This window comes from Theropithecus gelada, chromosome 10, assembly GCF_003255815.1.
Source record: "Theropithecus gelada isolate Dixy chromosome 10, Tgel_1.0, whole genome shotgun sequence".
Taxonomy (NCBI): Eukaryota; Metazoa; Chordata; class Mammalia; order Primates; family Cercopithecidae; genus Theropithecus; species Theropithecus gelada.
This window is the reverse complement of record NC_037678.1, coordinates 64874924-64901803: the sequence shown is the minus strand read 5'-3', so window position 1 is coordinate 64901803 and position 26880 is coordinate 64874924. Positions and strand designations below refer to the sequence as shown.

The window sequence follows — 26880 nt, the reverse complement described above, 5'->3', positions numbered from 1 at the left end:
CTATTCTACCATCTAACTCTTGGTTTTTTTTTTTTTTTTTTAATGTTACCCTTTATTAACTATCCCAGTGAGAAGGATCTAACTTTCCAAAGAAAGCTATTCCATCATTTGGCATCTTTGGCTCTTAAAATTTCAACTCAGAATGAGAAAGCATTTCAACAAATTCGTATATGAAATCTATCTAGACTCCTTAGACTCTTGGTCATTTCCCTGAATTGGTTTCCACATCCCTCCTAAAAGATGGTTCCTTGAACAGATGTCATGAAGTTTTAGGGTCATTAAATCAGTGTAACTCTGTATTGTTCTCTTTTAAGTACCCTAAAACCACCTTGTAGCAGCTGTTTTCATCTGTGCCCCCATTTACAGGCATCTCCCAAGTTTCTGTGTTGGACCAAGGCCTGCGTCAGGTGCTGGATGTCCAGAGATGAATAAGGAATTGTCTCTGGCAGAACTGTCTCATGTTCTGATTTGTGTCACAGTTATGGTTCACTAAAGCCATCAAGTTCGGAAAGAAACACATGTGCCCTTATGAAACTGTATCTCTCCCAGCCTTCACATTTGTACTTGACTTTTTGGTTCCCTGCAGTTTTCTGTGTGGATCCCAGGTAATTTTCCTTTGGTTAGATTTGGCACATTATTATTGCCTGTCAGGAACTTTTGAATTGATTCTGTCAGCTGCTGTGCTTACTGTCTCTTTAAGCTTTGTGTCATATAACATTTTTTCGTTTTGCCTTTTATATATCTTTGCTCATGTTATTGATTAAAAAGTAATAATAAAATACTTGATCTAAACAGGACTAAGCACAGACCCCTGCAGGTGACTGACAGTCTTTCACTTTTTTTTTTTTTTTTTTGAGACAGAGTCTCGCTGCATCGCCCAGGCTGGAGTGCAGTGGCACGATGTTAGCTCACTGCAACCTCTGCCTCCCAGGTTCAAGCAATTCTCCTGCCTCAGCTTCTCAAGTAGCTGGGATTACGAGTGTGCACCACCACACCTGGCTAATTTTTGTGTTTTTAGTAGCAATGGGGTTTCACTGTGTTGGCCAGGCAGGTCTCAAACTCCCGACCTTGGGCGACCCGCCCACCTTGGCCTCCCAGAGTGCTAGGATTACAGGCATGAGCCATCACGTTGGCTGTTGATCACCCAAATCACCAGATCTTATCCTGCACTCAGCATGATTTTGTTTTTTACTGTTTAGTGCCCAGTCTCCCTTGCCGGTTCTTCCAAGTGAACTGGAAAAACCTTTTGTCAGGTTGTTCTCCAGAAATCTTGTATATACACATTCACATAAGGCAAATAAGCCTTAGAGGTTTGTTGAGGCCTTTGGGTTCAAGGATTATATAGATCTCCTGGCCCATGGACTATTTGAATCTTTCTGCACCAGCCTTACTGAGTCATGATTCTGATTTAGCTTCCACACTTCAAGTGATCTGAAAAAAAAAATCTATTTGCAAGCAGAGAAGGGAGCTTCTTAAAAAAAAGGTATTGGGGGAAAATCTTGCTAAAATAATTATGAAATTTACTTGGAATAATAAGTGAGAACAGGCAAGGAAACACTAAAAGATAAAAACAACAAGGGAGTGTTTTGCAGCAACAGACATAAAACATACTATAAAGCTATAACAATGTGAAAGTGTAGTCCTGACTCAGAAATTCACAGACGAATCAATGAAATGGAGTGAAGAGCCCAGAAACAGATTAAAGTACAGATTAAAATTTAGTGTATGATAGATGACATTTTTTTAAATCTGTGGGGAAAGGATAGATTATGGTATTGGAGCACTTGGCCAAATATCTGCAGAAAATAAAGTTAGATCCGTGCCCTGTATCAATACACTAAAATAAATTTCAGATGGATTAAATATTTAAATATATAAACATAAAAGTACACCATAAAATATATCTTCTTTTAGCATAGAAAATGTTTTGCTCAGGATATATGTAAAATAGAGTTCATAAAGGCAAAGATTTTGCTACTTGAACTTTTTAAAACCTTTATGTCAAAAGGAAAAAAAAGCCTTTATATCAAAAAGCACAATGTACAAATTAAAGGGCACTTTATTTTTTTGCAGCATAGAATAGAGATTAATTTCCTTAATATACAGTGTTTATAAATCTATAAACAAAATGAGCCTCCTAACAGGAATGGGCAAAGGATAAATACAAATAGTAAACATTACAAGAATGTTAACCATCTTACTATCAGAAATGTAAAATACAAAATGAATTTTCTTTTCTATCTCAAATTGGAGGAAATACTCTTTGTGAAGAGGGTAAGGGGAAACAGGCACTTCATGTGCTATTGGTACTTTCTGGCAAAATACATCAAAATCTATTTAAGTCATTCATACTCTTTGACTTGGCCCTTTCCTTCCTGGGAATTTATCCTAACAAAATAATTAGGAATGCATATACATCTTAGTGTCATTTGTTAAAGGGAAAAAAAATTGGAAATTATCTGAATGCCTGACAAAGGGGGATTGGTTAGTTAAATCACAGTATATCTACTCAAGGGAATACTATGTGGCCATTAATTTATGATTTAGAACAGGGATTGTAGATAAGCTTAATCTGCCACACCCAGCCTGTGATTGATTCATAGTCTGTTCTTGGAACACTGTGTTGAGAAGGATTCTGAGGCCAGCCATGTCAGCTGAGCAGGGAAGAGTGCTGTGGTGAGTGAGGGATTTTGCTGTGTAGAAGGAGAAGGACCTATAGCAGTTTGTCAGGTATTGGCTTATCCTATTGTAGTAGAATAATGATAAGGGGAATTATTTAGCCTATATTAACAACAACAGCAAAAATTGAATATAGAACTATATACTATGTAGGCTTACTTTTGTGGGGTAAAGTCTGTGAGTTGAGAAAAATGACTTAAACATACAGGCAAACATACATGGTATTAAAGCAGTTGGTCAAACATTCACAGAAAATAAAGTTAGATCTTTGCCTTGTATCATACACTAAAATAGAATTTAAAGGTCTGTGAGTTGAGAAAAAGGCTTAAACATACAGAGTATTTTCAATGGTTATTTTTGGTTAGTAGGCTTATGGATGATTTGTTTACGTTTTTGAGGGCTTGCTTTTCTTTCCCTGGTTTTCTACTAGAAGTATATTATAACTGGGAAAAAATATATAAGCATATAATTAAAAATACTAATGTAGAAAAACAATAATAGATGTTGTCTAAAATATGGACATGTTTTAAAGAATTCTAAGTCTCTAGATTTTGTTCCTTACTGACTTCAGATTTTTGGAGAAGCTGTATCTACCCAGACCGACAGCATCTGGAAGTTGATGAATCCTGTGTGACTTCAAGAGTCCCTGTTTGTGTCGCTTTTCTTTGCGCCCTCGATTTAATTCAGTAGGCGTCTGTGGATATAAGAGACAAAGATATAGTTCCTGTCTTTAAGAAGTTTACTTTTGAGAAGAGAAGATAGACATATTACAGTAATAGTAGCAGCAATAGTAAAGAGAACAAATACTTACATAGTGCTTTTTTATGCTAGACATTGTTCTCAGTGCTTTATATGTCCTTACTCATTTACTCCTTACAGCGGCCCTGTGAGACAGGTAACATTATTGTCCCTATTTACAGAAGAAACCGAGGCATAGAGAGGCTAAGTAGGTGGCTAAGCCAGGTTCATACCCAGATAGTCTGACTCCAGAGTCAGTTTAAAAACTGCTTCCTCTCAGTCACTCTCAGTCGGGTATTGTTCAATTGCCTTACGCCAGATTAGCTCATTTCCATCTCAGAACAAACCCTCCTGTCTTGTTCATCCAAGGCTTAATCGGCATTTCTTATATGTCAAACACCGGGGGAGGGCATGCAGCGTGAATGCAAAGTAGTTCTGTTCTTAGCGCCTGGGCGTAGGTTTGTTGAAAGGTTCAGGTGTAGAAATGTGAGTAAAGTATCATGCTGTGTAAAGTTGGTGGTGATTGTAGAATGCCAGAGACTAGGTCTGCTTTTCTTTGGTATCTGCCTCTGAATCAGCTCCAAAGAGGAGGGAGAGGGAGGGTATTTTTAGATACAGAAAATCTTATCTTCCTTTGGGTAAGGGGAGTAACTGGCCCTTGATCTGAAGTGGGAAGTAAGAGAAACCCTTTTTGGATGGGTAGTAGGATAACTGTGTTCAGGGCAACAGAGTGAATTGCCACACCAAGGGGTAATGGTAGCTAATCTATAGGACTGGTGGGCAGATCGTTTAGTGCTACAAAATGCTTTGGGAGCCTCTGAAAGGCAGCCTGTGACTGCAGGAGTAAGGGAACCCTGTAATGAGATCTGAATCCAAGATTGATTTTTGTAATGAGGAAATCGATTTCCCAAGGAAATTGTGTGACAGTATGGTGTTTGGATGAGTGTACTTCTTGGTTGGTCTGTTGTAGACACTTTGACAGATCGTCTTGTTGTCTAGATTATTGCTGTTTGCTCCTCATTGCTGATAGTGCTCCTTTACTTCTAATGATGTCTTGTTTTCCCTCCTAGGTTCATGGAATCCGAGCTGGACCTAAATGACATCATTCAGGAGATGCACGTGGTGGCCACCATGCCAGACCTGTACCACCTTCTGGTGGAGCTGAATGCCGTACAGTCGCTTCTCGGCTTGCTTGGACATGATAATACAGATATCCTTTCAGATCTGACCTCAGTAGGAAAGCTAACATGGTGGGGAAGTGCTATTTACTCTCCCTCCTGTCTCTCTTTGTAGATGTGTGCTGTAAAATCTGATGTTCTGTTTCCATTCTAATTATCTTCTATCTTGAAACACACAGTGCTTTTTACTCATTTGAAAATCTGGTTTTTCTCTCTTAACAAATCTTGCAAATCTTGGGCAATCCTTAATTGTCCTATTTGCTCTTATTAGTACTAGAATTAATCGTGATGTATTTGTTCATACATTAACAGCTTTACTTTTTAGGATGTGGATTGGAAGGCCCCTTATGGGGGCAAAGCCAGACAGATTTGAATCTGTTAATTTAGGCATCTTTCTGCTAACTGATGGTCCAGTGGAGTTGAGACTAGAGAAGGTAGTGAACCGTGGTAGAAAGCACATTTGGATGTCCAGGAGGACAGGGGAGCTATTCTGTTTTGTTCATTCCTATATTTCCAGTTCCTAAAAGCGAGGCTGGCTGTGGTGGCTTGTGCCTGTAATCCCAACACTTTGGGAGGCCAAGGTGGTTGGATTACTTAAGGTCAGGAGTTTGAGACCACCCTGGCCAACATGGCAAAATCCCATCTCTAAAAATATAAAAATAAAAATTAGCGGGACGTGGTGGTGCACACTGGTAGTTCCAGCTACTCGAGAGGCTGAGGCAGGAAAATCTCTTGAACCTAGGAGGCAGAGGTTGCAGTGAGCCGAGATCATGCCGCTGTACTCTACCCTGGGCAGCAAAGTGAGTGAGACTCCATCTCAAAAAAAAAAAAAAAAAAAAAAGACTGGGTACAACACATAATAAATAACATTTAATATTTGTTGATTGCATGTTAGGCCTAAAGAGACAATCTAGGTTTGACTCTCAGCCTCATTTTTGTGTGAAAGATGGTGCCCCTCCACAGCTTGTATTCTTTGCACAGGTAGAGTTAATAATTTTTGTCTTTCAGTGTTATTTTTATTTGTTTTTAGAGACAGGGTCTTGCTTTGTCACCCTGACTGAAGTGCAGTGGCATAATCATAACTTACTACAGCCTCAAACTCCTAGGCTTAAGTGATCCTACTCCTTAGCCTCCTGAGGAGGGACTACAAGTGCATGCCACCATCCTAGCTAATTTTTATTTTATTTTATTTTATTTTTTGGAGATGGGTCTTGCAATGTTCCCCAGGCTGGACTCAAACTCCTGGCCTCAAGTGATTTTGCCTCAGCCTCTGGAGTAGCTTTCCATGTTACTGAGAGGATCGAAGGAGTGTATAAATGCTGAGCACAGTTCCTGATACGTAGTAGGCACTTAGTAAATGTTACTTGTCACTGAATCTGAATCGTGACTTCCAAAACCATTTTATACTTTATCTTGGCTATCAGATGTGCTGTAGCTTTATTGCAAAGGCTTTTGATGTGTCTGTGGACAGGGTTATGTTCATTAAACCAAATTCTCTTCTAGTAGTTGTTCTGTTTAAATCCAGATTTCCAAAGGTAAGAGACAAATGAAGTTAGTCTGCTTGAGTGATATTCACAGGGAATCTGCTGCTGCTTCATGTTATTTTCATCTTTCTGGTAATCTCTCTCCTGAGAGCGTGTCTGACTAAGTTCTTGCCTGGCTGATAATTCTCATAGAAATAAATCAGTGAATAATTTTAATGCAGGCTTCTTGAAGGACTGTCTTAAGACATTTCTGATGCTTCATGTAATGTTAGATAGCATCAAGAATTGATCTGTTAGCTCCCAGATTTATGACTTTGTTCACCAGGGTTCGCTGTGGGGTTCTGGGTTGTATAAGGACCCTAGTTAGTTAACTTGTTGCTGAGTGAGCTCAGTACATGGTCTCATGAAATTTCACTCAGTAGACCTGCTGTGAGTGCTCATGATGTACCAGGCACTGTGCTAGGCCCTTGGGAACCATAAGCTGTGCTGGTTGCTCAAGTAGCATCAGTCAGTAAATATATATTGGGCATTATCTTGGTCTGTTTGGGCTGCTATAACAAAATACCGTGAACTTGGGTGGCTCATAAACAACAAAAATTTATTTCTTACAGTTCTAGAGGCTGGGAAGTTCAAGACCAAGGCACCAGCAGTTTTGGTATCTGGTGAGGGTCTGCTTCCAGGTTCTTAGATAGCTGTTTTCTCACTGCATCCTCACATGGTGGAAGGAGTGAGGGAGCTCGCTGGGTCTCTTTTTAGGACACTAATCCCGAGGGCCCCACCTCCAGGTACCATCACATTGGGGATAGGCTTCAACATATGAATCTGTGGGGGGATATAAACATTCCTTCTTCGGCAGGTAACTGCCATACGCCTAGCTCTATTCAGGGCACTAATGATCTTCACAGATTCAGAGACTACGAGTTCTAGTTGTTACTTCACATTTCAGTTCACCTACAGAAGGGTAGATTTCGGAATCTGATCAGACCTTAGAGAGGACTTAGCTGAGCACCTTGTTTGTTTTTACTTAGTGACAAGTGTGAGGTCCGGATGTTGGACAGCTAACTTGAGGTTAAGACGGGCACTCCAGGTCTGTGATTTTCAGTCCAGTGTTCCTCCAGTGCACCTCGAGTCTTCCTGTGGGATTTACGACATTGCTGACAGAGTCGCATGGTCACCTGTTACCCTGTGTATTAGTACAGAAATGACTTATTTTCTTTCTGGAAACACCACTCTCATTCTTTTTTCTATTCCTGCTAACTCAAAATAATAGTAACAGCTTTTGGAAGATACTGACATTTTGCTGATTCACCAGCCTGGCTCCTGCTGGGGAGAAGACTGACACACAAAAAAACGCTGCTCGACATCGGCATATTTGGGAAAGGCAAGGGCACAGATGTTCCAAGTTGTTAAGTTCTGGTCTTTAAAAAGGGAAAAAACACATCCCCCTATAATAACTTTGACAGATTGCCATTTCCCTCCTGTTTTCTGAGAGCTAAACTGTTTTTTTTTTTCCTCTTGTGTGCCAACCTGCACCCAACTGCCCTAATGATATTTTTTAAAATCTGATTTTTAATTATGTCTTACATCAAATTTAAAGTGCATTTGAAATTTTTTTAATTACCTTAATTTTAATTAGAGGCAGCAATTAGGGTAAATGTCATCCTCCTCAAAGTACGATTTTTCTTGAAAGTGATTTCAGGAAAGGGTAGGTCCTCTTGACTTGCATCTACCATATCCTCTGTTGGTCGGAACGTTGCTCTCCCTGCAACATTGCACTCTGCTGCTTGTCTTATCTGTGATCTATAATGGAAATCTTTCTTCAGGAAACGGTTGTTAACAATTTAGTGTTGTACAGCTGTAACTGCCCAAAACACCTTACCATGAATAAACAATTTCATGGCAGTCATGACTTAAATTTTTAATCTTTTTTAACTCTTCATTTATCAACCAAGACCATACATGGCTGGTTATGTTCCCAGCAAGCACCGGTCATCTTTGCTTTGTCCTCCTCTGCGAAAACATAAACTGTAGGGATTTTAATTGGATCAGAGGCTGGTTTGTTGTAACCTTAAGAGGCAGAGGATGTGAGAAAACAGCTTGTGCCTCATCCTTTCAACCGTGAGAAGCAGCTTCAGAGTTTATTCTGGCGCTCTGCATCACTGCTGCTGGTGAGGGCTTGTCAGCGCTTCTGTGCCTCATCTGCCCCCTTGAGAGGCTGGAGCCCAGCCATCGGTTGGCTGCAGAATGGATTCTGATCTGTGGAGAGCATATCTTGGGGGTGGGGAGCACACACTTCACATGGTTTTGGAGGATTACTCTAAATGCAGTCGGAGGGAGCAGAAGGTGGAACCCAGCAGCTGCTGCCTTTTCAAAATAATGCTTTTTAAACACTTTTTCCTTTAAAGTAAATCATTAAACGTGTTTAGAGCTCCTTTCTTGTGAACCTTTTAGAGTGTTTCTATGGAAAAATAAAACCAAAAGTACATTTAAAGATATTAAAGTATTGCTAAAAAATCCATTTTTGTGGACTGCTTTAAGCCAGATTTACTCCACTGGCCCAAAGGAACAAGGAGGAATAAAAGGGAAACAAACAAACAAACCACAACAACAATCACATGGCGCCAAATGGATAAATACTCTGTTTTTGTGTGTCGCTTGCCATGTTCTCAATTTGAGTGGTTAGTGGAGTCCCTTCTAAAGTCTTTTTGGTAGATCACTGTTATTTACTGGGTTCCTCCTTTGTATGATAAGTGTGTTGGATGCTAATAAAAAATAATAACTCCAGTTTAAAGGAAAAACCCTCTAATTACCCCCACCCCCCACCCCCATGGTGTGTGTGGAGAGTGCGTTTGGAGCAGTATGCTCAGGAAATACCACTGACTGGAGCCCTGAGAAGGTGTGTGTCATCTCTGGCTTGGGGGTGTGAGGAGTGGAGATGGGTAAGCTTTTGACAGACGTGGAGATTAGCATGCATTTCAGGTTTATTTTTGTAGCCTCTCCCTTTGCGATGGACATTGCCATTCCTCGTACTATGGATGGAAGCTGATGTGGTCTTGCTGGCTGCTCATGTAGTCACTACAAATTTATCAAGGTATCAGGTCCATGGCTTAATTAAAAAAAAACAAAAAACAAACAAACAAAAAAAACAATGACTACTGCTTCCCAGCTAAATGCCTTATTCTTTAATTAAAATAAAAAAAATCCAGTAACCTGAACCCAATTTATTCAAAGTCTGCTTTCTCTCCACCCCTTTGTGAGACAGAAAAGGAGGTCTCACTGTAATGTTAACTTAAGGTACCAATACATTGGGTTGAATGCTAATATTTAAGCAGGGAAAAATTTGTAAGTGGCAGAGTAGATCATTGTGCTGATGGGACGGCTCTTTTTGGTGTGGAATAATTTTAGGGAGTGGTCATTAGCACTGTTCTTTTCCAAATGACTATTTAGTTTTCTTCTGATTCTAGAAAACCAGGAGAACTTACAGAGTTGTCAAATGAGTTTTGTGAAGAATTACTGTGGGAATTTGGAAAATAAGGAGATCGGTGTTTTAGATCAACAGGGATCAACTGAACTTGAGTAATCTGGGTCTGAGAATACTAAAGTGGAACAAACTGACTGAGACTCACCATGTTGTCCCAGAGGGTGTGTACAATAGTCAAGGGTGCCTTGTGTTGCAGACCCAGTGCTAATGAGCAAGAATAGGGCTGGGAAGGGTTTGAGCCTCCTTAGGGGCTTTCTTCTAATTGGACTGGGAGGCAGTTGGTATTTGCTCCATTGCTTTCCCGCCAGCACTGTCTAAGAAGACTTACGTATTTTGAGCTGTTATTTTGCTAGGAGCTGTATTTGTCTTGATATTTCCAGAATTAAAATTACATTTAGAAGAATTTACTTCTTTTTCTCATCTGTCATCTGACTTCCTTGACATGTATTGATAAACCACTTATTTTTTGGAGCCAATTAAATATGCTCTGAAGATAAACACCTTAGGTTAAAAGTGCCAAAATGGCAATGTAGAAGAAGGATCTTTTAATGTAACTTGAAACAAACAAAACCTGGTACCAGATTAATGTAACTTTTGGTCTTGTTTTAGGTGAAATCTATGTCCCCGGAAGATTAGGGTGGTTGTAGCCTGCTTTGGACATTTCCCCTGTGGCATATTACTCCCCACTGGCATTTAATAAGGACTTAATAAATGTTGAATGAGTACATTTTCTCCTCCATATTAGTTTGATCTAGGATTGTCCAGTTTCATTCTAGGTAGCTTTGTGCCAGCTGCTTTTGAAGGAGAAAAAGACCATTTTGTCTGTTTTGAAATTCATCTGCATTAATTGAGCTATATCTAATTACTGTCCTAGTCTAGAACTTAAAGAAAAGAGAATTTTTTAAAAAGCTCACATTTATTGCATTAACAGTTATATTCTCTGAATCTATACTGGTTTATTTGTCTTAAGAAAGCTTTTTTGAAATGACTTTTAAAAAGCCATCTGCTTAATACATCTTATTTCTCTTTCTTTGTTTTTTTTTTTTGTGGACTCATCTCATTGGAGATTAATGAGATTAATGCTTAGTTTCTGTGCCAAGACTCTAAGTGGGATATGACCCCAAAACAAATATCCAGAGCCAAAAAATAGAAGTAAACACCACTCTTTTTTTCCAAGAGCCATTGTGTTATGGACCATTTTGTGCCCAGCTGGTCTTTTCTGCTTTACCTATTATTACACTAACTTATTGCCCCAGTAGTGGACAGGTACAGAGGGAGTGCGTGGGTGGCCTTTCTACTCGACATGACAAAATAGGCTATCAAAAACTGTGTTTTAGTAATTCGCAGGGAGACAGGCTCTCTCTTTTCCTATTATACTTGGACAGAAGAGCCTTTTACCTTGTGAAATGAAATTGTAACTACAGTGGAAAAACCTATCACCCATGCCCAGAGTCTGCTTGTGAAGAAATGCTGGAGGGATGGCCAGCCATGCTGAATTTTCTCATCAAGATTGAGAGTTTGTCTGTCTTTAGTTTTGATTCTCATTCCTCTTTCTGGTCTTCAAATGACCTCTGTCTTCTGGGTCATATTATATTACCCAGGAGTTGATGATGGCAATTACAGACTTACTACTGCCTTGCTAAAATGCTATTTTGTGAAAGTTGGGAATTTATATAAAATCAGTTAGTGGTAGGATTGATGAGATGTTTACCAGGCCTGGTAGGTAGCTGATTTCTTATTTGACTTCTCAACTGAGGCAGGAAAGTAGGCAAGTAGATATCCATTGAAACATGATAAGAAACAAGTTTTCCTGGAAAAGCCATTTATGCTTTTCTATAAAATCACCTTTGTCTAAAATGTTTCTTATTTTTTAAGTTTCTAGGTTTCATGTGACACATTTGTGAGCGTGGTATAAGAATAATCAAAGAAAAATGTGATATCTTGCCCACAAGACCTGAAAGGCTGATAAAGGACTTGATCAATCTGAATCTCTGTGGCATAGCTGAAATATAAAATTAGATCTTCCAACCCATTGTGACCCAAAAAGGGGGGACCATGCTGTTGTTAGCTTAAACTTTAGATTTTAGAGGCTTTTGGAAAAATGAAGGCAATAGTGAGGGCTTTGGGCATTCTGTGGGAAGACTTGACTAACAATCTGTATTATAGTGCTTTTACATTTCTTGAGTATTTTAACTTCCTTGGCCTTTGACATACCTGATCTCATTTATTCCTTATAGCTACTCAGTGGAAGAGGCTGGTCAGAGACTATTACCCCAATTTTACAGATGAGGAAATTAAGCTCTAAGGAAATAAAGGGGCTTGCACAAGATTACATGGCTGGTGATAATTTTGGGATCATTCAGATCATTAAAGATGTGAGGCAAAGATGAATATGACATGACCTTTGTCCTCAAGCCTGCTTTGACTCTTCATCTGTTCATCTTTTAGATATACTTCATTTATCTTTTTGAGGCTATTGCTTAATAATCATCACATACAAGTTAATAAGTATTTAATCATTCATGCTGTTATTCAAGAGATATAAAGATAACACTACTTATTGCATTATTGCATGCCTGATTTAGATCCTTGTTCTATAGACATTTATTTATTTGCTTTTTTTTTTTTTTTTTAATAGAGACAGGGTCTCACTATGTTGTCCAGGCTGGTTTCAAACTCCTGGACTCAGGCAGTCCTCCCACCTTGGCCTCCCAAAGTGCTGGGATTGCAGGCATAAGCAACCGTGCCCAGCTCAGTTGTCCTGTAGACATCTGACTCCACAGTGAGGGGATGGATGGATGGATGGATGGGTAGGTGGATGGATGGATGGATGGATGGATGGATGGATGGATTTAGGTGAATGTTGCCATACGTATTAAATAAGCTTTTGAATGGATTATGAACTTTTCAAGAGAATAAATATGGGAGTTTCTTGGAAGAATGGGGAGGTGTTAACATTTTATTCTTTTCCCTGAGTCTTTTACTAATTTATGGTGGAATTAAATGATAGTTCTTTTCTCTGTGGTTACAGCAGGGTCAATAGCTAGAATTTACCTGAATGTAGCCATATTTAAACTGAGTGTATATCCCCTTGTGCATTAATATGAAATATAGTTGGCAATAGCGTTGTTATTGAAATCAGGTGGACCTAACATTTCCCCCTTACTATTGCAGTGACCTTTAGATAACTTTTTTTTTTTGAGACAGGGTCTCGCTCTGTCACCCAGGCTGGAGGGCAGTGGCACAGTCTCAGCTCATTGTAGCTTCCACCTCCTGGGTTCAAACAATTCTCCTTCCTCAGCCTCTTGAGTAGCTGGGATTACAGGCGTGTGCCACCATACCTGGCTAATTTTTGTATTTTTAGTAGAGACAGGGTTTCACCATATTGGCCAGACTGGTCTTGAACTTCTGACCTCAAATGATCTGCCCACCTTGGCCTCCCAAAGTGCTGGAATTATAGGCATGAGCCACCACAGGCCAGAGAACTTAACAACTACTAGCTTTACCTTTCTTATCTGTTAAATAGTACTTGCACCGAACCTTATAATGCTGCTGAAAGAATTCCAGTAGCATAGCACCAGACATGATGCTGTGACTTTTAAAAATGGCGGCTATTATGATGATGACTATTTTAATTTTAGAGAGGGAGAACTACTAATTCCTACGAGTCAAGGGTAGCTCTAGGGTTTCTAGGGGTTAGTTTGGTAGCCTGGTTATTTTTGCTGTTTTTTATTATAATTGATTCAAATAATTTGTGTGTTTCAGTTTACTCTATATCAGGCACATATGTTGACTCTGTCAACAACTTTCTGATTATTTTTTAGATGAAGATGTTAAGCATGAAGGATTTTTGTCCAAAGACCTTTAAGCTCTTTGCTTATATTAAGTTTTGGGTAAATATCACCTTTGAGAGTGAAGGAGTAAGACACAGAAAGCTTAATTACATATTCATGATGGTCAGCTGGTCAGTTAGAGATGAGTAAAGCAAACCTTCAAGTAATTTTTCTTTCAGCAAAAGACTGCATATAACACCCAGAACATCAGTCATCAGCTAGCAGGTCCTGTCATTTTTGTTCATATGTTCTGCATCTTTTATTTTTTCTTTTTAGTAAAACTGCCCTGATTCTGACCGTTGTTGAATCTTCAGGATTCTTTTGTATGTGGTAGCTTTGGAATAGGCCTTTCTCCTTCAGGCCTGGCTCCCACAACTACCCACACATGCTGTCCACGTGGTGGCTCCTGTGTGCCACCCCCATCCCTCATGCTCACCGTGCTTTAATGCATCCTGCACACAGCTTTTAGCTTATTCTTTCAAAATATTATTTTCTTCAGCTAGTTACAATTTTCTCTCCCCTTTCTACTTCCCTCCCCTCTCCTCCAATCCTTTCTTCTTTTCAAATGCCTTTGTACATTCCAGTCTCTCTGCTTTTATTCCCGTGGTTTTACCTTCTAGTCTGCCTGTCCTCATATTTTTAGTTGCCTGTTTTCTGAGCAGTCTTCTTCTAGCAAGTCATTACTAATTCCCCAGCTGCATCTGATTGCTCCTTTTCAGGACACGTGTGGTTCATATTGTCCGTGTGTATTCTTCATTTGTTACATGTTGGTTATTGCCTGTGGTGTATGGTTTTTAAAATTGTTTTAGATTATCTATCTTTCTCATTTTACAGATGAGGAAACTGAGGCCCAGAATGAAGAATGGATTGGCCTTTATCATGTTCAGTGCTTTAGTCATCATGGGCATTCAATAAATGCAGTTTGCTGGAGCAAGGTATCTGTTTCTCTCTCTCTCTCTCTCTCTCTCTCTCTCTCCCCGCCCCCGTTGTGTGTGTGTGCACCTGTGTATGTGTGTGTGTGTGTGTGTGAGAGAGAGAGAGAAAGAGAGAGAGATAGAGAGTTTTCAGGTGAGGGAAAGGAAGCTTAGTTATAAGTTTAGTTCTGCCACCCAGTTTCCAAATATAACTCTCTCCTTCATGTTTCCCTTTCTTTATACTTCCCTTTCTTTTCTTTTCTCTCTCTCTCTTTTTTTCTTTATTCCTTTGAGACAGGGTCTCACTCTGTTTCCCAGGCTGGAGTGCAGTGACGTGATCATAGCTCACTGCAGCCTTGATCTCCTGAACTCAAGCAAGCCTCCTGCCTTAGCCTCCCAAGTAGCTGGGACGTTAGGCATGTGCCACCACTCCTGGCTGATTTTTTTTTTTTCCCCTAAATGTTTAGTAGAGACAAGGTCTCACTGTGTTGCCCAGGCTGGTTTCAAACTCCTGAGCTCAAGCGGTCCTCCTGCCTTGGCCTCCCAAAATGCTGGGTGTTATTATAGGCATGAGCCACTGTGCCTGGCCCTGTACTTCCCTTTCCTTTTCCTATTTTTGCACAGTTTTAAATTCTCTATTCTTCCTTTTATATTCATAGCAGTGTGACATTTGAGGGGACAGAGGTTGATGGGGACTAGCCCAATTCCATATAAATTTTTCCCTTTGTTTTCAACCAATTATGTCATGTCCTGATCTCTGAAGACTCCTTGGTGAACATCAGCCACCTCTTAGAAATGATTACTGCCTTCGAAGGTGAACTGTACAAGGTAGTTAAGATTATACTGAGTTTCAAGAATTTAAATTACGAGATGAGGTTGAGGGTGTTGGTCTATTTCTCACTGGAAAAGTGACTTCCCAGGTGATCTATTTAAAATTTTGAAATCTGTGAAAATTCAGTGAACCTATGGACTAAGCAGCGAGGAAGGCAGCATAAGGAAAGAGACCGAGTGAGTCAGTTAACATTTAATGAATACCCACTGTGGGTAGAACCCTGTTGAAGAGATGTTAATAAAACCGGAGTCTATTAAAGGTAAATGGTGATAAAGCAATTGAGGAGGAAACAGAAGGGAAGAAAAATATCGGTAGCGTTTCAGTGTGTGTGTTATACCCTTAACATTTTTCACATGTGTCCATAGCCGTGGTCGATTTGCTTCAGGAATTAACAGATATAGACACCCTCCATGAGAGTGAAGAGGGAGCAGAAGTGCTTATCGATGCTCTGGTAAGTTACACATCCTCTGGGGTTTTGCAGGTTTGTATAAGTTGTTGGCATTACCACCACCATCGTCTCTGAGAGTGGGTACCAGGTGGAACTCCACAGTGACGCTGGTCTGTGGCGAGACCGGAGTGAATAAGGAGAGTGAAAAAGTAGAGATATGACTGGGGCAGTGCTTTATGCTTTGAAACTGTGTCAGGCAGAGGCCTCGCCCTCATTAAGTCTCTGCAGTGGGCAGGGCCATTTCTCATTCTTCTCACCACATCCTTTCACATTGGCATTATTGCTGCTATTCCCATATACAGCCATGAAGCTGTGGCTTAGAGAGGCCAAACAAATGGCCCATGGTCACACAGCCAGGATTTGAACCTGTGATCTCCGAGACTCTATATTTTCTGCCCCTTTCTTTCCTCCTGTCTTTTGTTGCTACTGACCTTTTTACAAAGAGCTTTCACAGATATTTTTCTCATCTGGACTTTCTAATCCCAAGTGCCAGTGAGAACAGGTATTATTACTTATTTTACAAATAGGTCATCAGAGAGGAATTGGAGAATGTTAAAAATGAGAATAAACCTTATAGCTCATTGAGGCCAGAATGTCTTTCCCTGCCTGTAGAAGACAGGGCAGTCGATGTCTGCAGTCTTTTGAGGAGCCTTAGGCCAGGCCTCAGAATATTCCTCAGCTATTGATCCACGCAGCAGCCAACCCAGAGGAGCTGGTCTGTGAGGTGCAGCTGTGGCCAGGTGCCAGAAAGTCGAACTGCCTTACATGCGAGGAAACCTAGCTGCAGAAGTGAAGACTCCCACTGGGTTGCTCAGCCAGTCCTGTGACAGCTGATAAAAGAGCCTGCATGTTCTGATCCCCACCACAATTCTGTTTCCACCGCCCTAGATTTCCTAGTTCACTGGTGATCAGAGAGGGCCACAAAGCTGAAAAGGCACCCCAGCTGGCCAGTGGCAGAAGTGCATCTAGTCCAGCCCCTACCCTGATACCACCTGTGGAGCTCTGTCCACCTGCAGAGCTGTATCCTTCCTCAAGGCTCTGTGGGTTGTTCTTCCTTCTGTTGTCTTCTCTTGTCTTTTCTCTCTGGTAAGGATGTTGGTATTGGTTTTGATTCAGTTAGCAGTTTATCAAAGATCACTACAGCCACTTGTATTAGAAGCACCTGGGGTGCTTGTTTGGCTACTTTCTAGTCCTACCCAAGACCCACTGAATCAGAATGGCTGGGCCCGGGGTCCCAGATGATCTCAAAACCCACTGCTACACTGCCCACCCCCTCCTCACCCTTTCTCATAATGTTCTCGACACTAGAAATTTCCCATGTGCCGTGCTCGCTGCTGGCATTTGGTGTGAATGAAGGCGTTGTGAACCCACTGGTTATGAAGAACTGGTTCTTACAGGGAGTGAGGCTGGAGTCCAGCAGGGCCATTTATGACTGAGTATAATGAAAATTTCTATGGCCATTTTTCTTTCAGGCTCCTTTAGAGAGTAAACTGCTACTTTTATAGAATTCAGGGCCTTTATTTTTCCTTTGAACCACTGTGCAGAAAGAAAAGGATGATGTTGGGAAGTCCTTTTGTTTTGAGGGGCATCTGAGGAAAGACTGTGGCACTTGCTCCTACTCTGTGTCCCCGTAGTGTCGTTGTGCAGTCTTACCTTCCAGAGGTTAATTACATGGCTCTGAATGAGCCTTCCTGCCTGGTCCCTGGGCTGATTTTAATTACCATCCTTTGCCTGTCTGAATAGGGAAGACGAGAGAGGAACAGCTAGTCTGGCTGTTGCATGTAAAACGTACCCAGAAACAGCAATTCACACAAAAGTCCCCTTTGTTTTTTCCATGTTGCCAAGCCCACCGACAAAAACTGCATCTTGGCAGATTTTATTGTTTGTTTGGAAAGAAACAGTTCACCCTCAGTCTGGGGAGCCATTAGGTAACTACTATGCAGGATGTTCTGTTTGTTTAGTTTAGTCTTTATTATTATCATATTAGTTTAAGATTTTGACTCTTACAGGTTTATCCTGGTGGGGCTGGTAGGAATCACAAGCATTGAACATTCCTGGACTCCAGTAGATTATTTGCTTGTCTGCAACCAGTCAGAAGTCATCAGTAAATATCAGAGAACAGAACTGGCGGTGTTCTTCCATTTACTTTTTTTACTCTTGTGCTGCATTCGGGAAGAAATTTGATAAGTACTCTCATATTACAAGGGTTGAGTTGTCTTTGTAGTTTTAATTTGGGGCCAATATCTGAGGCCTGGAATTGCATGAGCAGAGGCTAGAGGGCATGTGGCAGAATTTATTGTGGTGTGCAGTTTGCAGTTATTGCTTTGGTCTTTTTCCCAGTTGGAAGTCCTAAGCAATAGGATAGCACATTTGTGGGGAAAGAACGCTGTCCTGGCATTCTCAGGGATCTTCAGGGTTTTAAAATTTGGTTCATATCTACTGTTGTTACTTACACAAAAGGCAAATATTTGTGCTTTGTAACAAGTTGATCTGGTAGCTTGGAAAATGGACTCTTTTCTGAAGAGTGGTAAACAAGAGGGTATATTGCTTTGATGGCAATTCCCTGGCTTCCCTCTCCACAGATGACTTTGGACTTCTTGAGAGTGATGATTAAATTACAGTCATTTTTCTACTTGCCAGTCCCAAAACTTGCCATGTGCTAGGTAGTCCCATGCCTTTGCTCATGCTTTGCCTTCCGCTTGCCTAGCCTTGCTTCTCTGGGGCTACCTGGAATACTACCTCTCATCCTGTGAGGCCTGACTTAATCTCTTCCCTTTTGAGTTTTTTCCAGACTCATCACCTCAGCAGGATGTGTTGTTCTAGCACTTTGTACATCCTGGCACTTGTCACATTGGATTATAGACGTCTCTTTATAAGTTTGTCCTTCCTGAGGGGTGATCTCCATCAGGGCAGTGGTCAGAGCAGTGGCTTTGTCACTTACCAATTCTGTGTCCTTGGGAAAGTTACTAACCTCTCCATACTGTTTCTTTTTCTGTAAAATGGAGATAACAGTAGTGCCTATCATACAGTACCAAAGCGAGGAACAAGTGAGATATTTAATAAGTCTTTAGAACAGTCTGGCACAGGGTAAACACCTGATAAAAGTTGACCATTATCATTATAAAGGTACTATGCCTGGCAGATATTAAGCACTTAGCAAATGTCAGGTTAAAATTGTATGTGTCATCTGCCACACAGTAAGATGTCTGTGAATATTGAGTTCAACAAACATTTTTTTCAGTTTAAAAAATATTTCAAAAACATTTTGAACAAACACTTAATAAAACCACATTTAGGTGGGGGTGGGCCTAAATAAGACATGAGAGGATAGAGCTTTAGTTTTTATTTGTTTTTTTTTTTTTTTAAAAAGGAAGAAATAAGTAATGATAATACAAGGCAGAATATTGAAAACAGCTATGAGAGGCATGTTTCTGTGGACACCAAGAGGAGGGAGCGCTCGCTTCTGATGGAATAATCAGGAAGGGCTGCAGAGCTGCAGGTATCAGCAATGGCCTCTGAAGGGGGCCTTTGATATGAGAGCATATGGAGGTGTCCCAGCCTATGGAGATGAAGTGTGGCTGGGTGGTGTAGCTGGCCAGTGTCTAGGAGCCAGCATTTGCTTTACAGAAACTCTTTATAGAGTTCCACAAAAGTGGCTTTGATGTGGACTTCCAGGGAACTACCCTCCATACCCATTCCTGCACTCAGTTAACCCTACTGAGATGTTAAACTTTGAAGCCCCATCTCGGTTTGCCTTGGACTTGGTTGGCGATGGATTTGTGCTGCCCAGGTGAGACTGAGGTTGGCCAGGTTTATGTTGCTGTAAGGGTACTTACTATGAAAATTCCTGGATCTTACTCCTTCCCATTTCCATTCATGTTCTCACCTTCATCTGTATTTGTTCCAAAGCAAAATTCATTTGTTCATTTGTTCACTAAATGTTTATCGAGCACTTGATGTGTTCCTGATTCTGGGAACCAGGTATATAGCTGTGAGCAAGCCTGACAAAGCCTCTGTTTTTGTGGAGCTTACATGGTATGAGCGTAGGGAGAAACAGTAGATACATAAACAAGAAAACTATCAGAGAGTGGTTCCCTGTTTAAGAGAATTAAAATAGAGTGATGTGAGATAGAGTGGCTGGGAAGTCAGGTTGGATTAAATAGTCGGGCAAGGCCTGAGTTCTGGAAGAAACCAGCCATTCAGAATGTTCAAGAGCAGGATGGGAAAAGGGCAAAAGACATAAGGCAAGACTGAGTTTGACATATTGAAGGAAGAGAGAAGGGGCCAGTCTTGTGAATGTACAGCTGGGGTGAAGGGAGAACACAGAGTCAGGGCCGGACCACACTGGGCTCTGTGGGCCTTGGTGAAGAGGTTGGGTGGCATTGCCAGGGTGAAGGGAAGTAATTGGAGGATGTAAGCAGGGGAGTGGTATCGTAGCCTGACCAGCATTTTAAACAGGGCTTCTAGCCGCTGTGTGGATAATGGACTGGAGGGGCAAGAATGGAAGCTGAAAAGTTACAGCTCGGATACAAAAGGCCTGAGTTTTGCGTTATGACCATGTTACTGTATTATTCTCAAAACTTGTTTGATCAAGATTCAGTGGGTATGGGTTTTATTGTTATTACTGTTTTTTAAATATGAAATTTCTGAAACTCTTAGTAGGCAGAAAAACCCCAGTCTAACTCTTGAGAAAGCTTATTGGCAGATTGTACCAGATAGAAAAAGAATCCTCCTTCAAACCCTCTCATCTGTCTCTTTTTTATTTCTTCCTCTTCTCTTATATCCATCCTCTTTGGTCAAGTGGAAGATAATGTCTGATCGTGCCCTTGAACTTTATCTCAGTAGGACCTCCCGGAATATTGTTTGGGAGGCCTGCTAACAATCAGAAATAACAAATGACTTATCAGAAAACATCACACCCAAGACAGTCCTGATTTCCAAGGCAAGGGTTCTCCAGCTGATGCTTTAATCCCTAAGCAGGATTTGTTTTTAGTTTCAGACTTTGTCACAGGTCCAGAAAATTGAACGTAGGCCCAAGGGGCTAAAGGGAATAGATCAGAATGCTAATTTGTACTTTTACTCAGTGATATCCAGAGCCATGCATAATATAAATATTTTTTGAAGGTTTTTCTGAGCTAAATGTATTTTGACTGCTTTTGGCCTTCCTGCAATCAGATAAAATTGCACTTAACCCAACTAAACATAAAGTTTCACAGTTTGCAAGCTTAAAAAGGGGTTGGATTTCCGTAGCAAGAAAAAAGATTTTCCTCTAGCTGGAGGCCTGTTATCCATAACCATTCAGCTCTAGGACTTAAACGCATTGCTCACTGACAGTGTCCCCACCACCTTCTAAACAGCAGAGATGGGAAACATAACTAAGAATCAAAGAAAGGGGGAAAAATAATGCAGATAAAGCGGCAATAAGCTATTGAAATTGGTGAAGCAGTTTGCAGAACTGGCAAGCAGGGTGGTGCCCAGTGGAGTAGTGGTGTCTGCTGCTTTAGGATTCAGGGAGATTATAAGTCAATCAGGGTGATTTAGGGAAAAACATACTGTGACATGGTTCATATTTTTCCCCCAGATGTTTTTCTGTTTTCTCTTACATACTCAAATTGTCCAGTTAATTAAGGAAAACATTGTAGTGGATTTCTTTAGTGAAGCTTTTGCTGGCTATGAGATTTGAGAGCAAGATTGTATAGCTCTTGGCACAAGATGGGAAAACAGCACTTTCCTGTATTTACAGGCTCCCAAATCTGGCATCAGTGTTTCTTCAAATAGTATCCCCTCCTTGTTCCTCACACCACGGCATAAAGGAGAGCCTAGAAAAATCTAATTCATTTGTGATTCAGGTATCACAAATTAGTCAATAATTTCATGTTTCCCTTGTCCACATATTTCCCTTACATCTCACCCAGACAGAGTAAAGAGTCCATGTTTCAAGATCTATGCCGCCTGCCATTGCTTGCCTCCTCAAGCTCGGTTTGAATTGTGTCTATAGAATACTTTACATGCAAGGGCTCTGGAAGTATTTGGTTGGATGAGATCATTTCCTTCTTTTTTCTCCCTCATTCTCTCCCCTCATTGAAATAATGGGGGATTATGGGAAAAAGTAGAGTTGGAGTTGGGCACTTCTGCCACCAGCTTTGTGACTTCAATCAGACTAATTAACCTCTCAGAGCCTTTACTTTCTCGCCTGTGAAAGATGTGAGAATTACATGAGGATAAATGGAGCAATTACAGTGCACAAACTATGTGTTCCATCAGTTTGTTTAAATTTAGCAAGATTTACTGAGTATCTGCTGTATATAGCATTGTAGTAGACTTAGGATATAGAAAGATGAATGAAGCAAGGTGCCTGCCTTTCAGGAACTTGGCTTTTTCTTAGCCAGTGGAAGAGAGGAACAGTGAATAATCAGGTATCAACAGGGTAAAGGGCTAGATTCAAACCTTCTACTTGATTCTTTGAGCAGCTGCCATGAACTAGACCTAGGGTAAGGCCTGTCACATATTTTCATTTACTCTTTAGAACTTATCCCTATTTCATAAGTGAGGAAACTGAAACACTGAGAGGGAGGATGACACAAATATGCAGCAGACCGTGTCTTCAGGTGGCTTTACTTATTGGCTGTGCTTAAGAATCCGTTACCAGATGGATCATCCCTTCTTGATGACAGAAAACTAGGTGTTTCCTTAGTTATCTTCCTTGGTGTGCCTCAGGGCTACCTAAGGGCAGTCTCCCTAGGACACAGATTGTGCACAAGAGGTAGCATGAAGTAGTAAAAGCATCATTTCACCTAAGGAGAAGGAAGCCTGGTTTTTGCCTTTGTCTCCACTGCTCCATAGCTGTGTGGTCTTGGCTGAGTCACTAACGTCTTAAACATCAGCTATATGGTGTGGCTACTGAAAGTTTCCTGTCTGTCTCAACATGTCTGACTCCATTAAGGGAAATGCAGTAGCTTTCTGTGCATCCCATGTTATACAAATAGAAGATATTTTATTGTGTTGATTATTCCTTTTAAGAGGGAACTATAAATTCTTTATAAGTTGTAGTTTCATAAAAGCTTAGCAAGGAATGTTTTGAGGTCAACATAAAATGTGACTGGTGAACATTCCAGCGAAACATCTTTTGGTGCATTGGCCTAGAAATGTGTTTTGCTTAAGATGGCATTCTCGTGAGTTGTCTAAGTACCACAGAGAAGGAGAAAGAGCACAGGGCTTGGTTTCAGATGGTCTGTGTTCAAGTGCTAACACTATCACTCACCAACCTTTTAACCTTGGATTTTACTTTGTCTCCTTGAGCTCCAGTTGACTCATCTGAAGTTAGAGATAATGATGCCTGCCTTTTACTTACCTCAGGGTCACTTTAAGACTTAAAAGAGATAATGGGATGGGAGAGCACCTTGTAAACCATACATTGCTGCTTTTTTACTCACTTTGTTCATTCAAATAGTGGAGAAGTAAGTATGGGAACAGGAACATTTTGGGGACCATTTTGTAACATCCCTCTCTCCTTTTGCTTCGCTGTTCTTGCAGGTGGATGGGCAGGTGGTAGCACTGCTGGTACAGAATCTGGAGCGCCTGGATGAGTCTGTGAAAGAGGAGGCAGATGGCGTCCACAACACTCTGGGTGAGAGGAAGGGTGCTTGCCATTGCCCAAGTTGCTTTGTGTTTGTTTTGGGACTTTGTGCTCATTTCCCTTCCTTCATGATAGAGTCAATAGCAGGAGTGTTTTCCTTCCTTCTGCTCCCAAACTGCCTTCTCAGAAATGAAGACCTTTGTGTAAATTTCATATAACTGCAGCTTTGGTTTGGCTTGTAGGTAATAAAAGCAGAAATCCACTAAGTAGGTAACCTTCCTAGTCAGAAACCGCTGGCTCTGGTTAGCAGGCCTTTGCCTCCAAAAGTTAGGATGAAGTCTATGCTGGTTAATTTTGTTTCCTTTGGAATGTGTATATTTAAACATTTTAAATCATTTTAAGTTGGTTTTTCTTATCACTTTCCTTCAATGGAACAGCAAACTTTTGGACCGCTCTGTACCTTTGTAGGATATTTTATTTAAAAAAGAGTTAGTGTTTCTTTCTATTCTTAGGTATAGACTACCATGTAAACTGTGAGTTGAAATATTGCTACTACTTGACTGTCCCTACATCAGATTTTCATTTAAAATGATTCCTCTGTAGTATTCCTCCTCTTCCTTCTCCTCCTTGAATCTCCCCAGTCTTTTCTTTTGTAAAGTTGTTGAACCAATATCCTATTTAAAATTGTGTTTTGGGGGTAGCCCTCTTTATTACTGGTCACTGTCTTATAAAACCAGAGATGACATATCTGTAAGCAGAGCTTGAGAAATGAACGAGGCCCAGTGGAAGCAGAAAATTTGATGAGATTAGATTTTTATTTTTAGCTCCTTTGTGTACCACGTATTTCTATTGTAGTTCTGGACTCTTTTCCTTGAGGATTATCATAAAGAAGGGGAAAGATGGGCACCTGGGGGGAAGAGGAGGAACACAACACTCTGTAATTTGGGTTGGCTGTAGTCTAGAGCCAGAATTTGGCATTGCCATTTGTTAGCAGACGGCTGGATTTTGCGGTATCAAAAGTCTGTTAACTGACTACTGACTGTCTGTTAATAAAAAGTACCAGCCTGCCAGTCTACAGAGATCTTTTTGCAGCTTGGCCAGCTACTAACAGCTCAGGAGATTCTTCCCTCTCTCTCGCTTATTGAGTGCCTGGTGTTTGTCAGGCACTGTGCTAGGTCCTAGGGTAGATTATGGTGAAGTAGGCATGGTTCTGCTCCTGACAGGGCAGACAGACAGGTGAGTCTTGAAAAGAAAGGAAAGACAATGCTGGGTGACATATGGTATCATAGGAGTCAGTGAAAAGCACTGTGGGAATGAAGAAGAAGAGCCTCCAAATTGCTGGATAGGAGCAGCTAGCTCCTGTGCGTGACTGTGGCTGAATATGAAGACAGGTGCATTTTGACAGGTGAAGGAGTGGGACAAGGGCCTTCAGGCAGGGGAGTATCATTTGCAAAGTCATGAATGGGGCTGGGATTTGAGGAAAGACTGGAAATGGCCTGTGATAGTCAGAGGTGGGAGATGGAACTGGAGGAGTAAGTTTGTCCAGATAATGGAAGACCTTGTAAACCATGGCAGGAAGCTTGGATTTTGTTCAAGTGAACAATAGGAAACCATCTAAAATATAAGCAGAAGAACAGGATAAAGGCATGGAAGATTAAAACGAATGAGTTGATTTTTGTAGGAAATGGCAGAAGGTAATTCAGGGTGTCGTAGTGCTCTTCATCTCTCAGGGTTTCATTACTCCTCTGCTCCCACAGCTTTGTGCTTCCCCTGCCTGGTCATCCTTTAACTTGCCACTGTGGAGGCTGATGTGGGCAAAGGAGTGAGAAAGAAGATAGGAGGTGTGGTGATTTCTTCAGCCCTTTCTTCTTCAAAATTCACACCCAGTGTGTTCTGGGTATTGTGCTTAGGGGACACAAAAGTGTAGCTGTTTCACGATAGTAACATATTCCAGGATATGGAGTGGAAGGGGGGCTGAAAGAAATGAAACCGTTTGATATTAAGGACTCCAGGTGATTTTAAAAAAAAGTTCTCCTTTTCAGTATCATAGTCATGCAATAACTTTTTTTTCCTCCTAATTTTTAATTTTTCTATTAAGCAACACTTTGGCTGTTGTAGTAGATAGCTGGACCATATATATTTGCTTCCTAGTACCTGGGAGTTACCTCTGCCAGCATGACCTTTCCCCTTGTGCGTGTTATTTTGTTCAATTGAAAAGACCATGCTTGCCTGCTTTGCAATATTCTTGCTTCCACCTGATGCAGGGAAGTAGAACTGCAAATGGATGAATCAGGAAAGGGAGAGACTCTGAGTTCACCAGCCCCTGATTTTTCCCTAAGGCTTTTGCCTAGCTCCCTGTCTCTTTGGTTATGGGTTTCTGGGACTCATTCGGGACTGGGTGAAACTTCTTAGGCAGATATCCACCCTTTTGTGTGTTCTGCTCTAGTGTTCCCTATTAGCATAGAAAATCTATCACTTAGCCCTTTTGTGAGTTCCACCATTTTCAGTTATGAGTTTTACTTATAGCATAACTGGAAGAAGAAAACCACAGCAACTCCCTGGTTAATCTGAAAATGACAACCCAGCATCTGGCTGGGAGGAATGCAGGGAAGTGGAGAGAGGAATAACATGCCTGTCATGGGAAGCAAGCTTGTTGCAGACAGAAACAAAGTTGTCCTCCCAAATGACTGGTGTCTGTCTCCCTTCAGCTATTGTGGAAAACATGGCTGAGTTCCGGCCTGAGATGTGTACAGACGGTGCCCAGCAGGGTCTTCTACAGTGGCTGTTGAAGAGGCTGAAGGTGAGTTTGGCTGTGGGGAACTGCAGCTCACACCTATCTTTGCTCTGGGCGTGATTGATGCTGGGTTATTGGCATAGACTGTTATGCTGGGCCATATGATCTGGTTTGGGAAGCTTCTGGTACCTCCTGCTTCTTTCTTCTCCATTTTTGTTTGTTTTAAAACAAGAGGCTTTGAAAATAGTCTTAGTACCTCTGAAAATACAAACGTGTTATAAATACAAATTCATGTGATACAGAAGGTATAAAACTGAAAAGATCCCCTCTGCTGATCCCTTGTAGTTCCACTTCCCAGAGGCAGTCACTGTTAACAATATCATATCCATTTTCCCAGAAATTTTCTGTGTACGTAAGAGAGTGTGTGTTTCACAAACAGAATTATATAATATTTTCTTATGCAAGTTGATTTTCTCACTGAACTAATTGTTGCCTAGTTAATATTCCACCACACAGATGTACCAACATTAATCTCATCATTCCCACTGGTAAGTTTGTACTGTTATCAACAGTGCAGCTGTGAATACAGTAGTCCCCTCTTATCTGTGGTTTTGCGTTCCGCATTTTAGTTACTCACAATTAACCATGGTCTGAAAACAGGTAAGTATAGTATATACTAAAAGGTATTTTGAGAGAGAGACCACATTCACAAAACTTTTATTACAGTATGTTGTTATAATAGTTCTATTTTATTGTTGTTAATCTCTTACTGTGCCTAATTTATAAATTAAACTTTTTTTTTTTTTTTGAAACTAAGTCTCACTCACTCTGTTGCCCAGGTTGGAGTGCAGTGGCGTGATCTCAGCTCACTGCAACCTCTGCCTCCTGGGTTAAGGTGATTCTCCTGCCTCAGCCTCCCAAGTAGCTGGGATTACAGGTGTGCGCCACCATGCCTGGCTAATTTTTGTATTTTTAGTAGAGAT

General features: G+C 40.9%; 1 protein-coding gene across 1 annotated transcript in view; it reads left to right on the top strand.

Moving 5' to 3' along the window:
• The window catches only part of CTNNBL1 (catenin beta like 1), a 177890-nt gene that overhangs the window by 48210 nt on the left and 102800 nt on the right, over positions 1-26880 (top strand). Inside the window, exons 4-7 of the mRNA XM_025398976.1 lie at positions 4488-4627; positions 15493-15590; positions 23121-23214; positions 25872-25963. Of these exons, the coding sequence (XP_025254761.1) occupies positions 4488-4627; positions 15493-15590; positions 23121-23214; positions 25872-25963 (424 nt within the window). The remainder of the gene's footprint in view (positions 1-4487; positions 4628-15492; positions 15591-23120; positions 23215-25871; positions 25964-26880) is intronic.